Source organism: Crinia signifera, chromosome 2 (genome assembly GCF_055691185.1).
Source record: "Crinia signifera chromosome 2, ASM5569118v1, whole genome shotgun sequence".
In the NCBI taxonomy this organism is placed as follows: Eukaryota; Metazoa; Chordata; class Amphibia; order Anura; family Myobatrachidae; genus Crinia; species Crinia signifera.
The window spans coordinates 405,963,729-405,978,590 of record NC_139218.1 but is presented as its reverse complement, the minus strand read 5'-3'; the positions used below and the strand labels follow the sequence as shown (position 1 = coordinate 405,978,590).

Sequence of the window (14,862 nt, the reverse complement as noted above, 5' to 3'; positions counted from 1 at the left end):
TGACCCTGCCGCACTCTGCCCCTGACACTGCCGCGCTCTGCCCCTGACACTGCCGCGCTCTGCCCCTTACACTCTCTGACCCTGTCGTGCTCTGCCCCTTACACTCTCTGTCCCTGACACTCTCTGTCCCTGATCCTGCCGCGCACTGCCCCTGACCCTGCCGCACACTGCCCCTGACCCTGCCGCGCTCTGTCCCTGCCGCGCTCTGTTCCTGCCGCACTCTGTCCCTGCCGCGCTCTGTCCCTGCCGCGCTCTGTCCCTGCCGCGCTCTGTCCCTGCCGCGCTCTATCCCTGACGCGCTCTGTCCCTGACGCGCTCTGTCCCTGACGCGCTCTGTCCCTGACGCGCTCTGTCCCTGACGCGCTCTGTCCCTGACGCGCTCTGTCCCTGACGCTCTCTGCCCCTGACCCTGCCGCGCACTGCCCCTGACACTGCCGCGCTCTGCCCCTTACACTCTCTGTCCCTGACCCTGCCGCACTCTGTCCCTGCCGCGCTCTGTCCCTGCCGCGCTCTGTCCCTGCCGCGCTCTGTCCCTGCCGCGCTCTGTCCCTGACACTCTCTGTCCCTGACACTCTCTGTCCCTGACACTCTCTGTCCCTGATCCTGGCGCGCACTGCCCCTGACCCTGCCGCGCACTGCCCCTGACCCTGCCGCGCTCTGTCCCTGCCGCGCTCTGTCCCTGCCGCGCTCTGTCCCTGCCGCGCTCAGTCCCTGCCGCGCTCTGTCCCTGACACTCTCTGCCCCTGACCCTGCCGCGCTCTGCCCCTGACACTCTTTGCCCCTGACCCTGCCGCGCTCTGCCCCTGACACTGCCGCGCTCTGCCCCTGACACTGCCGCGCTCTGCCCCTTACACTCTCTGACCCTGCCGTGCTCTGCCCCTGACACTGCCGCGCTCTGCCCCTGACACTGCCGCGCTCTGCCCCTGACACTGCCGCGCTCTGCCCCTGACACTGCCGCGCTCTGCCCCTGACACTCTCTGTCCCTGACCCTGCCGTGCTCTGCCCCTGTCCTTGCCACGCTCTGCCCCTGACACGCTCTGTCCCTGACCCTCCCGCGCTCTGTCCCTGACCCTGCCGCGCTCTGCCCCTTACACTCTCTGTCCCTGACCCTGCCGCGCTCTGCCCCTGACCCTGCTGCGCTCTGCCCCTTACACGCTCTGCCCCTGACCCTGCCGCGCTCTGCCCCTGACACTGCCGCGCTCTGCCCCTGACACTCTCTGTCCCTGACCCTGCCGCGCTCTGCCCCTGTCCTTGCCACGCTCTGCCCCTGACACTCTGTCCCTGACCCTCCCACGCTCTGTCCCTGCCGCGCTCTGTCCCTGCCGCGCTCTGTCCCTGCCGCGCTCTGTCCCTGCCGCGCTCTGTCCCTGCCGCGCTCTGTTCCTGACACTCTCTGTCCCTGACCCTGCCGCGCTCTGCCCCTGACACTCTCTGTCCCTGACCCTGCCACACTCTGCCCCTTACACTCTCTGTCCCTGACCTTGCCGCGCTCTGTCCCTGCCGCGCTCTGTCCCTGCCGCGCTCTGTCCCTGATGCTCTGTCCTTGACCCTTCCACGCATTGCCCCTGACACTCTGTCCCTGACCCTGCCACGCTCTGACCCTGCCTCGCTCTGACCCTGCCGCGCTGTGTCCCTGACCCTGCCACGCTCTGTCCCTGACCCTGCCATTACAGCGTCTTATACAGTGCAGCAGATTCCGTTACAGCGTCTTATATAGCGCAGCAGATTCCGTTACAGCGTCTTATATAGCGCAGCAGATTCCAGTACAGCGTCTTATATAGCGCAGCAGATTCCGTTACAGTGTCTTATATAGCGCAGCAGATTCCGTTACAGCGTCTTATATAGCGCAGCAGATTCCGTTACAGTGTCTTATATAGCGCAGCAGATTCCGTTACAGTGTCTTATATAGCGCAGCAGATTCCGTTACAGCGTCTTATATAGCACAGCAGATTCCGTCATAGTGTCTTATATAGCGCAGCAGATTCCGGTACAGCGTCTTATATAGCGCAGCAGATTCCGCTACATCGTCTTCTATAGCGCAGCAGATTCCGTTACAGCGTCTTATATAGCGCCGCAGATTCCGTTACAGTGTCTTATATAGCGCAGCAGATTCCGTTACAGTGTCTTATATAGCGCAGCAGATTCCGTTACAGTGTCTTATATAGCGCAGCAGATTCCGTTACAGTGTATGATATAACGCAGCAGATTCCGTTACAGTGTCTTATATAGCGCAGCAGATTCCGTTAAAGTGTCTTATATAGCGCCGCAGATTCCGTTACAGTGTCTTATATAGCGCAGCAGATTCCATTACAGTGTCTTATATAGCGCAGCAGATTCCGTTACAGTGTCTTATATAGCGCAGCAGATTCCGTTACAGTGTATGATATAACGCAGCAGATTTCGTTACAGTGTCTTATATAACGCAGCAGATTCCGTTACAGTGTCTTATATAGCGCAGCAGATTCCGTTAGTGTCTTATATAGCGCAACAGATTCCGTTAGTGTCTTATATAGTGCAGCAGATTCCGTTACAGCGTCTTATATAGCGCAGCAGATTCCGTTACAGTGTCTTATATAGCGCGGCAGATTCCGTTACAGTGTATTATATAGCGCAACAGATTCCGTTACAGTGTATTATATAGCGCAGCAGATTCCGTTAGTGTCTTATATAGCGCGGCAGATTCCGTTACAGCGTCTTATATAGCGCAGCAGATTCCGTTACAGTGTCTTATATAGTGCAGCAGATTCCGTTACAGTGTATTATATAGCGCAGCAGATTCCGTTACAGTGTCTTATATAGCGCAGCAGATTCTGTTACAGTGTCTTATATAGCGCAGCAGATTCCGTTACAGCGTCTTATATAGCGCAGCAGATTCCGTTACAGCGTCTTATATAGCGCAGCAGATTCCGTTACAGTGTCTTATATAGCGCAGCAGATTCCATTACAGTGTCTTATATAGCGCAGCAGATTCCGTTACAGTGTCTTATATAGCGCAGCAGATTCCGTTACAGTGTCTTATATAGCGCAGCAGATCCCATTACAGTGTCTTATATAGCGCAGCAGATTCCGTTAGTGTCTTATATAGCGCGGCAGATTCCGTTACAGCGTCTTATATAGCGCGGCAGATTCCGTTACAGCGTCTTATATAGCGCGGCAGATTCCGTTACAGCGTCTTATATAGCGCAGCAGATTCCGTTACAGTGTCTTATATAGCGCAGCAGATTCCGTTACAGTGTCTTATATAGCGCGGCAGATTCCGTTACAGCGTCTTATATAGCGCAGCAGATTCCGTTACAGTGTCTTATATAGCGCAGCAGATTCCGTTAGTGTCTTATATAGCGCGGCAGATTCCGTTACAGCGTCTTATATAGCGCAGCAGATTCCGTTACAGTGTCTTATATAGCGCAGCAGATTCCGTTACAGTGTCTTATATAGTGCAGCAGATTCCGTTACAGTGTATTATATAGCGCAGCAGATTCCGTTACAGTGTCTTATATAGCGCAGCAGATTCTGTTACAGTGTCTTATATAGCGCAGCAGATTCCGTTACAGCGTCTTATATAGCGCAGCAGATTCCGTTACAGTGTCTTATATAGCGCAGCAGATTCCGTTACAGTGTCTTATATAGCGCAGCAGATTCCATTACAGTGTCTTATATAGCGCAGCAGATTCCGTTACAGTGTCTTATATAGCGCAGCAGATTCCGTTACAGTGTCTTATATAGCGCAGCAGATCCCATTACAGTGTCTTATATAGCGCAGCAGATTCCGTTAGTGTCTTATATAGCGCGGCAGATTCCGTTACAGCGTCTTATATAGCGCGGCAGATTCCGTTACAGCGTCTTATATAGCGCGGCAGATTCCGTTACAGCGTCTTATATAGCGCAGCAGATTCCGTTACAGTGTCTTATATAGCGCAGCAGATTCCGTTACAGTGTCTTATATAGTGCAGCAGATTCCGTTACAGTGTATTATATAGCGCAGCAGATTCCGTTACAGTGTCTTATATAGCGCAGCAGATTCTGTTACAGTGTCTTATATAGCGCAGCAGATTCCGTTACAGCGTCTTATATAGCGCAGCAGATTCCGTTACAGTGTCTTATATAGCGCAGCAGATTCCGTTACAGTGTCTTATATAGCGCAGCAGATTCCATTACAGTGTCTTATATAGCGCAGCAGATTCCGTTACAGTGTCTTATATAGCGCAGCAGATTCCGTTACAGTGTCTTATATAGCGCAGCAGATCCCATTACAGTGTCTTATATAGCGCAGCAGATTCCGTTAGTGTCTTATATAGCGCGGCAGATTCCGTTACAGCGTCTTATATAGCGCGGCAGATTCCGTTACAGCGTCTTATATAGCGCGGCAGATTCCGTTACAGCGTCTTATATAGCGCAGCAGATTCCGTTACAGTGTCTTATATAGCGCAGCAGATTCCGTTAGTGTCTTATATAGCGCGGCAGATTCCGTTACAGCGTCTTATATAGCGCGGCAGATTCCGTTACAGTGTCTTATATAGCGCAGCAGATTCCGTTACAGTGTATTATATAGCGCAGCAGATTCCGTTACAGTGTCTTATATAGCGCAGCAGATTCCGTTAGTGTCTTATATAGCGCAGCAGATTCCGTTAGTGTCTTATATAGCGCGGCAGATTCTGTTACAGCGTCTTATATAGCGCAGCAGATTCCATTACAGTGTATTATATAGCGCAGCAGATTCCGTTAGTGTCTTATATAGCGCGGCAGATTCCGTTACAGCGTCTTATATAGCGCGGCAGATTCCGTTACAGCGTCTTATATAGCGCAGCAGATTCCGTTACAGCGTCTTATATAGCGCAGCAGATTCCATTGCACTGGTGATCCGTGCAGAAGAGAGACGCAGATCTTGTGCAGAGCGGAGTGGTCGAGATGGTAGATGTTTTGTCATAAGTAAAGAGATGTAAATTGGTGCGGTATGGTAAATAGCTTTTATAAGCAAGTAGAAGGGTTTTATATTGAATATGGTAATATACAGGCAACCAATGGAGGGACTGGCAGAGCGGATCAGCAGACGATGAGCATCTTGCTAGGAAGATCAGCCTAGCAGCAGCATTTAGAATGGATTGCAGTGGCGAGTCTGTTCGGGTGCCGGACGTGGTCCCGACAGTCATTTACCCGACGCCAGGATTCCGACTGTCAAAACACTGACAGACAGGTGCCCGACGGCCACCCGCTATTTTCCCTCTATGGGGGTCCACGACCCTCATAGAAGGAAAATAGAATGGGTGGCGAGCGTAGCGAGCCCGCAAGGGGTTTGTTGCGCTTACCTTGCTGTCTGAGTCTAGGCAGTCGGGATCCTGACATCGGGCTAATGACTGTCGGAACCCTATACCACACCCGTCTGTTCTTGGCAAGACCAGTTAGGAGACTATTGCAATAATCAGTGCGGGATATAATGAGTGCAGGGATAAGAGATTCAGTAGTGTCTTGTGTGAGATACGGTCGTATTTTGGATATGTTATTTAGATGCATGTAACATGATTTGGAGACAGATTGAATGTGGGGAACAAAGGACAGTTTAGTCGAGGAGCTTGTGGGGTAGGGTAGATTGTCGAGTTGTCAACAGTTATGGAGATATCAGGATGGTAACTGCTCTTGGCTGGTGGGAATGTAAGTAATTCAGTTTTGGAAATATTGAGTTTGTGGCGGCGAGAAGACATCCAAGATGAGATGGCAGAAAGACATTAACACGATGAGTTGATTTGTTTGATTTAATACACTATGTACAGTATTTTTTTCTTTTCTTTCATCTTTTATAGACTATATTGTTGTGATGATACAACCCATAGTGTGTTCTGAGTGTGCTCCATTTCTTTTTCTTTCTGTAGATCAACAGATGTGATTGGCTGGGCTGCAAGGCATTTTAACAATTCCCGCTTTGTTCTGTATGAGCAATTCTCTCCAGATGATCCCTTTGGTCAAGTTATGACAAACCATTTTGTGTCCTTAAACTCTGCTCTGTGCTCAGTCATTGCGTATCCCCAGTTAGAGGACCAGAAGCAAAGGTTTCTTCAAAAGGTCAGCTCTTGTCATTTAGTAATTCTTCATGCAACAGGCATCCTGCTGATATACTCCTGATGGACCTGCTGTGTGAGGGCTGAGCCCCTGATGGACCTGCTGTGTGAGGGCTGAGCCCCTGATGGACCTGCTGTGTGAGGGCTGAGGCCCTGGTTGACCTGCTGTGTGAGGGCTGAGCCCCTGATGGACCTGCTGTGTGAGGGCTGAGGCCCTGATGGACCTGCTGTGTGAGGGCTGAGGCCCTGGTTGACCTGCTGTATGAGGGCCGAGCCCCTGATGGACCTGCTGTGTAAGGATTGAGCTCATGATAAACCTACTGTGTGGGGATTGAGATCATGATTGACCTGCTGTGTGAGGGTTCAGTCAGTGACTGACCTGCTGTGTGTGGCTGTGCCCCTGATGGACCCGCTTTGTGAAGGGTGAGCTAGGAATCGACCTGCTGTGTGAGGGCTGAGCCCCTGATGGACCTGCTGTGTGAGGGCTGAGCCCCTGATGGACCTGCTGTGTGAGGGCTGAGCCCCTGATGGACTTGCTGTGTGAGGGCTGAGCCCCTGATGGACCTGCTGTGTGAGGGCTGAGGCCCTGGTTGACCTGCTGTGTGAGGGCTGAGCCCCTGATGGACCTGCTGTGTGAGGGCTGAGGCCCTGATGGACCTGCTGTGTGAGGGCTGAGGCCCTGGTTGACCTGCTGTATGAGGGCCGAGCCCCTGATGGACCTGCTGTGTAAGGATTGAGCTCATGATAAACCTACTGTGTGGGGATTGAGATCATGATTGACCTGCTGTGTGAGGGTTCAGTCAGTGACTGACCTGCTGTGTGTGGCTGTGCCCCTGATGGACCCGCTTTGTGAAGGGTGAGCTAGGAATCGACCTGCTGTGTGAGGGCTGAGCCCCTGATGGACCTGCTGTGTGAGGGCTGAGCCCCTGATGGACCTGCTGTGTGAGGGCTGAGCCCCTGATGGACTTGCTGTGTGAGGGCTGAGCCCCTGATGGACCTGCTGTGTGAGGGCTGAGGCCCTGGTTGACCTGCTGTGTGAGGGCTGAGCCCCTGATGGACCTGCTGTGTGAGGGCTGAGGCCCTGATGGACCTGCTGTGTGAGGGCTGAGGCCCTGGTTGACCTGCTGTATGAGGGCCGAGCCCCTGATGGACCTGCTGTGTAAGGATTGAGCTCATGATAAACCTACTGTGTGGGGATTGAGATCATGATTGACCTGCTGTGTGAGGGTTCAGTCAGTGACTGACCTGCTGTGTGTGGCTGTGCCCCTGATGGACCCGCTTTGTGAAGGGTGAGCTAGGAATCGACCTGCTGTTTGTGGGCTGTCCTAGTAATGGACCCTACTGTGTGATGGCTACTGGGTGATTGCTGAGCTTATTGATGGACCTGCTGAGTGTATTGTAATAATGGGTGTCTATATATTCCTGCAGGGCTGGAAATGCTGCAGAGTTTTAGATATGAATGAATTCTTCATGTGTTATGTTCCTGATGCGGAGAAGCTGCGTATTGATGCATTGGAGCAGTTTGATGAGTTTGAGGTAAGTGGTTACTGCACATTTTGCTAGGGTCATAGTGTGTTATTATCATACTATTGTGCAGCTAACATTGGATGTGGGAACCAACTTTCAAACCAGACATAGGAAACCAGGATTCCTTTAGACAGAATGTTTCTAATAAGCCCTATACGTCTTCTAGTAACACCTTTCCTCTTTCGTCCAGTCCGGTGACACAGCTAACCTTGGGATGTAGGAGGTTCCGCAGGAGCCAAGGCACCTATGCTGAAAGCTTTCCACTGGACGCAGGCTTCTGCATCCCATCATGCTTCAGTTCGTTTTAGGTGCCCACAGGAGTGGGTGCTATGCTGATCGGCTGCTGCTGCAGACAGCTTTTTTTTCTGGATTTTTGACTAGAATAGCTAGGTTTTTAATTTTTTATTAACTAGTGGCAACTCTAATTCTCCCTGTGATCCTTCTGCTAGGGGCAACTCCAATCCTCACTGTGATCCTTCTGCTAGGGGCAACTCCAAACCTCACTGTGATCCTTCGTTTATGGATGACTCTTATCTCTAGTATAATCTTCCTGTTCTTTCTCCTAACTCTCATCTTCCATTTGCAGGAGTTTCATCTCAAGTGTTCTCATTATTTCATCCTTGTGGCTTCCATTGGGATCCTGACTGATGCTTTAGCACTGCGCCCAATCACTGGACTCACAGGTACGAGGTATCTACACAGTTAGTGGCTCATCTAGAGTCAGATGCATTAGCACCTTTGGCATACATAATGTAGGACATGCATTTATTCAGTCTGATGAATTTCCTCAGACGTACTGACCTCAGCTGGTGCGTTTCCTTAGGCATACTGACCTCAGCGGGTGAATTTCCTCAGGTGTACTGACCTCAGCTGGTGCGTTTCCTTAGGCATACTGACCTCAGCGGGTGAATTTCCTCAGGCGTACTGACCTCAGCTGGTGCGTTTCCTTAGGCATACTGACCTCAGCTGGTGCGTTTCCTCAGGTGTACTGACCTCAGCGGGTACATTTCTTCAGGCGTACTGACCTCAGCGGGTGCGTTTCCTCAGGCGTGCTGTCCTCAGCGGGTGCGTTTCCTCAGGCATACTGACCTCAGCTGGTGCGTTTCCTCAGGTGTACTGACCTCAGCGGGTGAATTTCCTCAGGCGTACTGACCTTAGCTGGTGCGTTTCTTCAGGCGTATTGACCTCAGCGGGTGCGTTTCCTTAGGCATACTGACCTCAGCGGGTGAATTTCCTCAGGCGTACTGACCTCAGCTGGTGCGTTTCTTCAGGCGTACTGACCTCAGCGGGTGCGTTTCCTCAGGCGTACTGATCTCAGCGGGTGCGTTTCCTTAGGCATACTGACCTCAGCAGGTGAATTTCCTCAGGTGTACTGACCTGAGCGGGTGCGTTTCCTTAGGCGTACTGACCTCAGCGGGTGCGTTTCCTTAGGCGTACTGACCTCAGCGGGTGAATTTCCTCAGGTGTACTGACCTGAGCGGGTGCGTTTCCTTAGGCGTACTGACCTCAGCGGGTGCGTTTCCTTAGGCGTACTGACCTCAGCGGGTGCGTTTCCTTAGGCGTACTGACCTCATCTGGTGCGTTTCCTCAGGTGTACTGACCTCAGCGGGTGCGTTTCTTCAGGCGTACTGACCTCAGCGGGTGCGTTTCCTTAGGCGTACTGACCTCAGCGGGTTCATTTCCTCAGGCGTACTGACCTCAGCGGGTGCGTTTCCTTAGGCGTACTGACCTCAGCGGGTGCGTTTCCTTAGGCGTACTGACCTCAGCGGGTGAATTTCCTCAGGTGTACTGACCTGAGCGGGTGCGTTTCCTCAGGCGTACTGACCTCAGCGGGTGCGTTTCCTCAGGCGTACTGACCTCAGCGGGTGTGTTTCCTTAGGCGTACTGACCTCAGCGGGTGAATTTCCTCAGGCATACTGACCTCAGCGGGTGAATTTCCTCAGGCATACTGACCTCAGCTGGTGCGTTTCTTCAGGTGTACTGACCTCAGCGGGTGCGTTTCCTCAGGCGTACTGACCTCAGCGGGTTCGTTTCCTTAGGTGTACTGACCTCAGCGGGTTCGTTTCCTCAGGCGTACTGACCTCAGCGGGTGCGTTTCCTTAGGCGTACTGACCTCAGCGGGTTCATTTCCTCAGGCGTACTGACCTCAGCGGGTGCGTTTCCTTAGGCGTACTGACCTCAGCGGGTGCGTTTCCTTAGGCGTACTGACCTCAGCGGGTTCATTTCCTCAGGTGTACTGACCTCAGCGGGTGCGTTTCCTTAGGCATACTGACCTGAGCGGGTGAATTTCCTCAGGTGTACTGACCTGAGCGGGTGCGTTTCCTTAGGCGTACTGACCTCAGCGGGTGCGTTTCCTTAGGCGTACTGACCTCAGCGGGTGAATTTCCTCAGGTGTACTGACCTCAGCGGGTGCGTTTCTTCAGGCGTACTGACCTCAGCGGGTGCGTTTCCTTAGGCGTACTGACCTCAGCGGGTTCATTTCCTCAGGCGTACTGACCTCAGCGGGTGCGTTTCCTTAGGTGTACTGACCTCAGCGGGTGCGTTTCCTCAGGCGTACTGACCTCAGCGGGTGCGTTTCCTCAGGCGTACTGACCTCAGCGGGTGCGTTTCCTTAGGTGTACTGACCTCAGCGGGTGCGTTTCCTCAGGCGTACTGACCTCAGCGGGTGAATTTCCTTAGGCGTACTGACCTCAGCGGGTGAATTTCCTTAGGCGTACTGACCTCAGCGGGTGAATTTCCTCAGGCGTACTGACCTCAGCGGGTTCGTTTCCTCAGGCGTACTGACCTCAGCGGGTGCGTTTCCTCAGGCGTACTGACCTCAGCGGGTGCGTTTCCTTAGGCACACTGACCTCAGCGGGTTCGTTTCCTTAGGCGTACTGACCTCAGCGGGTGAATTTCCTCAGGTGTACTGACCTCAGCGGGTGCGTTTCTTCAGGCGTACTGACCTCAGCGGGTGCGTTTCCTTAGGCGTACTGACCTCAGCGGGTTCATTTCCTCAGGCGTACTGACCTCAGCGGGTGCGTTTCCTTAGGTGTACTGACCTCAGCGGGTGCGTTTCCTCAGGCGTACTGACCTCAGCGGGTGCGTTTCCTCAGGCGTACTGACCTCAGCGGGTGCGTTTCCTCAGGCGTACTGACCTCAGCGGGTGAATTTCCTTAGGCGTACTGACCTCAGCGGGTGAATTTCCTTAGGCATACTGACCTCAGCGGGTGAATTTCCTCAGGCGTACTGACCTCAGCGGGTTCGTTACCTCAGGCGTACTGACCTCAGCGGGTGCGTTTCCTCAGGCGTACTGACCTCAGCGGGTGCGTTTCCTTAGGCACACTGACCTCAGCGGGTTCGTTTCCTTAGGCATACTGACCTCAGTGGGTGAATTTCCTCAGGTGTACTGACCTCAGCGGGTGCGTTTCTTCAGGCGTACTGACCTCAGCGGGTGCGTTTCCTTAGGCGTACTGACCTCAGCGGGTTCATTTCCTCAGGCGTACTGACCTCAGCGGGTGCGTTTCCTTAGGTGTACTGACCTCAGCGGGTGCGTTTCCTCAGGCGTACTGACCTCAGCGGGTGCGTTTCCTCAGGCGTACTGACCTCAGCGGGTGCGTTTCCTTAGGCGTACTGACCTCAGCGGGTGAATTTCCTCAGGTGTACTGACCTGAGCGGGTGCGTTTCCTTAGGCGTACTGACCTCAGCGGGTGCGTTTCCTTAGGCGTACTGACCTCAGCGGGTGAATTTCCTCAGGTGTACTGACCTGAGCGGGTGCGTTTCCTTTGGCGTACTGACCTCAGCGGGTGCGTTTCCTTAGGCGTACTGACCTCAGCGGGTGCGTTTCCTTAGGCGTACTGACCTCATCTGGTGCGTTTCCTCAGGTGTACTGACCTCAGCGGGTGCGTTTCTTCAGGCGTACTGACCTCAGCGGGTGCGTTTCTTTAGGCGTACTGACCTCAGCGGGTTCATTTCCTCAGGCGTACTGACCTCAGCGGGTGCGTTTCCTTAGGCGTACTGACCTCAGCGGGTGCGTTTCCTTAGGCGTACTGACCTCAGCGGGTGAATTTCCTCAGGTGTACTGACCTGAGCGGGTGCGTTTCCTCAGGCGTACTGACCTCAGCTGGTGCGTTTCTTCAGGTGTACTGACCTCAGCGGGTTCGTTTTCTTAGGTGTACTGACCTCAGCGGGTTCGTTTCCTCAGGCGTACTGACCTCAGCGGGTGCGTTTCCTTAGGCGTACTGACCTCAGCGGGTTCATTTCCTCAGGCGTACTGACCTCAGCGGGTGCGTTTCCTTAGGCGTACTGACCTCAGCGGGTTCATTTCCTCAGGTGTACTGACCTCAGCGGGTGCGTTTCCTTAGGCATACTGACCTGAGCGGGTGAATTTCCTCAGGTGTACTGACCTGAGCGGGTGCGTTTCCTTAGGCGTACTGACCTCAGCGGGTGCGTTTCCTTAGGCGTACTGACCTCAGCGGGTGAATTTCCTCAGGTGTACTGACCTCAGCGGGTGCGTTTCTTTAGGCGTACTGACCTCAGCGGGTGCGTTTCCTTAGGCGTACTGACCTCAGCGGGTTCATTTCCTCAGGCGTACTGACCTCAGCGGGTGCGTTTCCTTAGGTGTACTGACCTCAGCGGGTGCGTTTCCTCAGGCGTACTGACCTCAGCGGGTGCGTTTCCTCAGGCGTACTGACCTCAGCGGGTGCGTTTCCTTAGGTGTACTGACCTCAGCGGGTGCGTTTCCTCAGGCGTACTGACCTCAGCGGGTGAATTTCCTTAGGCGTACTGACCTCAGCGGGTGAATTTCCTTAGGCATACTGACCTCAGCGGGTGAATTTCCTCAGGCGTACTGACCTCAGCGGGTTCGTTTCCTCAGGCGTACTGACCTCAGCGGGTGCGTTTCCTCAGGCGTACTGACCTCAGCGGGTGCGTTTCCTTAGGCACACTGACCTCAGCGGGTTCGTTTCCTTAGGCGTACTGACCTCAGCGGGTTCGTTTCCTTAGGCATACTGACCTCAGCGGGTGAATTTCCTCAGGTGTACTGACCTCAGCGGGTGCGTTTCTTCAGGCGTACTGACCTCAGCGGGTGCGTTTCCTTAGGCGTACTGACCTCAGCGGGTTCGTTTCCTTAGGTGTACTGACCTCAGCGGGTTCGTTTCCTTAGGTGTACTGACCTCAGCGGGTTTATTTCCTCAGGCGTACTGACCTCAGCGGGTGCGTTTCCTTAGGCGTACTGACCTCAGCGGGTTCATTTCCTCAGGCGTACTGACCTCAGCGGGTTCGTTTCCTCAGGCGTACTGACCTCAGCGGGTGCGTTTCCTCAGGCGTACTGACCTCAGCGGGTGAATTTCCTCAGGCGTACTGACCTCAGCGGGTGCGTTTCCTTAGGTGTACTGACCTCAGCGGGTTCATTTCCTCAGGCGTACTGACCTCAGCGGGTTCATTTCCTCAGGCGTACTGACCTCAGCGGGTGCGTTTCCTTAGGCGTACTGACCTCAGCGGGTTCGTTTCCTCAGGCGTACTGACCTCAGCGGGTGCGTTTCCTTAGGTGTACTGACCTCAGCGGGTGCGTTTCCTCAGGCGTACTGGCCTCAGCGGGTGAATTTCCTCAGGCGTACTGACCTCAGCGGGTGAATTTCCTCAGGCATACTGACCTCAGCGGGTGCGTTTGTTCAGGTGTACTGACCTCAGCGGGTGCGTTTCCTCAGGCGTACTGACCTCAGCGGGTTCGTTTCCTTAGGCATACTGACCTCAGCAGGCTCGTTTCCTCAGGCGTACTGACCTCAGCGGGTGCGTTTCCTTAGGCATACTGACCTCAGTGGGTGAATTACCTCTAATGTCCTATAATATAGCTGTATGTGCGCTCACCACTGTAACTAATTGTCACTAATATTACAGTACTTCCGTCACAATTTTTCACAGATTTCCTTTTGTACCCCCGTCTGACATCGGGTGCCCATCTTCGTGTGAGCCCTTTGTCGCTGAATGTCCAAGGTTTACGTAGATTTGGTCATCGTTCCTGCTCAGATTCTTCTCACACCATCATTACCACGGGTGGATTTGGTGCGCGAGATGGAAAGCACCAGAGATTAAAAGACATCCATCTATTACTTCAGGACAGAGAGATAACCACAGGAGAATGGGGTAATTTGTATGAGGATCCGGTCACTAAACTCCATTTGTCTAAAACCTTGTCCTTTATATCCGCTTATTGTTTAGCTTATATTATATATGGTATTTCAGTTAGAAATCGTTTATGTGTCTGTCTCATAACTGTGATTGGCAGAGATAGCTCTGCGTGTCCGTATGAAAGTCATCCATGGAACTGTCAGTAATATAGGGAAATCCCTAATGTCATCAGTTCTTAGCAGTGTAAGCCACAGGCGAGGTACAGAGGTGCCCTACACTATCCGATCTTTGTGTAACGCTGTATAATCATATGTAGTGGTGCAATAACAGTGAAACCTTATCTGTAACTTATGGCAGACATCTGTGTTTGACCTTTTTAAATGATGTTCTCAGTTGCCTCCCTCTATTACACATGGACTCCTGCTATTGTGAATCAGCGCTTTACTGGGTTTCCCTGGGGAATTTCTAGGGATCGTGGGAGAAATTTATGTATAGAAAAGAGCTGAGTAACAGTAAGTGCTGGCAGGCTTAGTATACAACAAAAAGCTGAGTAACAGCAAATGCTGGCAGGCTTAGTATAGGACAGAGAGCAAGTGCTGGCAGGCTTAGTATAGGACAGAGAGCTGAGTAAGAGCGAGTGCTGGCAGGCTTAGTATAGTATGGAGAGATGAGTAACAGTAAGTGCTGGCAGGCTTAGTATACAACAAAAAGCTGAGTAACAGCAAATGCTGGCAGGCTTAATATAGTATGGGGAGATGAGTAACAGCAAGTGCTGGCAGGCTTATTATAGGACAGAGAGCTGAGTAACAGCAAGTGCTGGCAGGCTGAGTATATGACAGAGAGCTGAGTAACAGCAAGTACTGGCAGGCTTAGTATAGGACAGAGAGCTGAGTAACAGCAAGTACTGGCAGGCTTAATATAGTATGGGGAGATGAGTAACAGCAAGTGCTGGCAGGCTTATTATAGGACAGAGAGCTGAGTAACAGCAAGTGCTGGCAGGCTGAGTATATGACAGAGAGCTGAGTAACAGCAAGTACTGGCAGGCTTAGTATAGGACAGAGAGCTGAGTAACAGCAAGTACTGGCAGGCTTAATATAGTATGGGAAGATGAGTAACAGCAAGTGCTGGCAGGCTTATTATAGGACAGAGAGCTGAGTAACAGCAAGTGCTGGCAGGC

General features: G+C 52.7%; 1 protein-coding gene across 1 annotated transcript in view; it reads left to right on the top strand.

Annotated features, from left to right (window-relative positions):
- The window catches only part of LCMT2 (leucine carboxyl methyltransferase 2), a 394,048-nt gene that overhangs the window by 172,283 nt on the left and 206,903 nt on the right, over positions 1 to 14,862 (top strand). Inside the window, 4 exon segments of the mRNA XM_083170637.1 lie at positions 5,865 to 6,054; positions 7,479 to 7,586; positions 8,164 to 8,260; positions 13,479 to 13,700. Of these exon segments, the coding sequence (XP_083026763.1) occupies positions 5,865 to 6,054; positions 7,479 to 7,586; positions 8,164 to 8,260; positions 13,479 to 13,700 (617 nt within the window).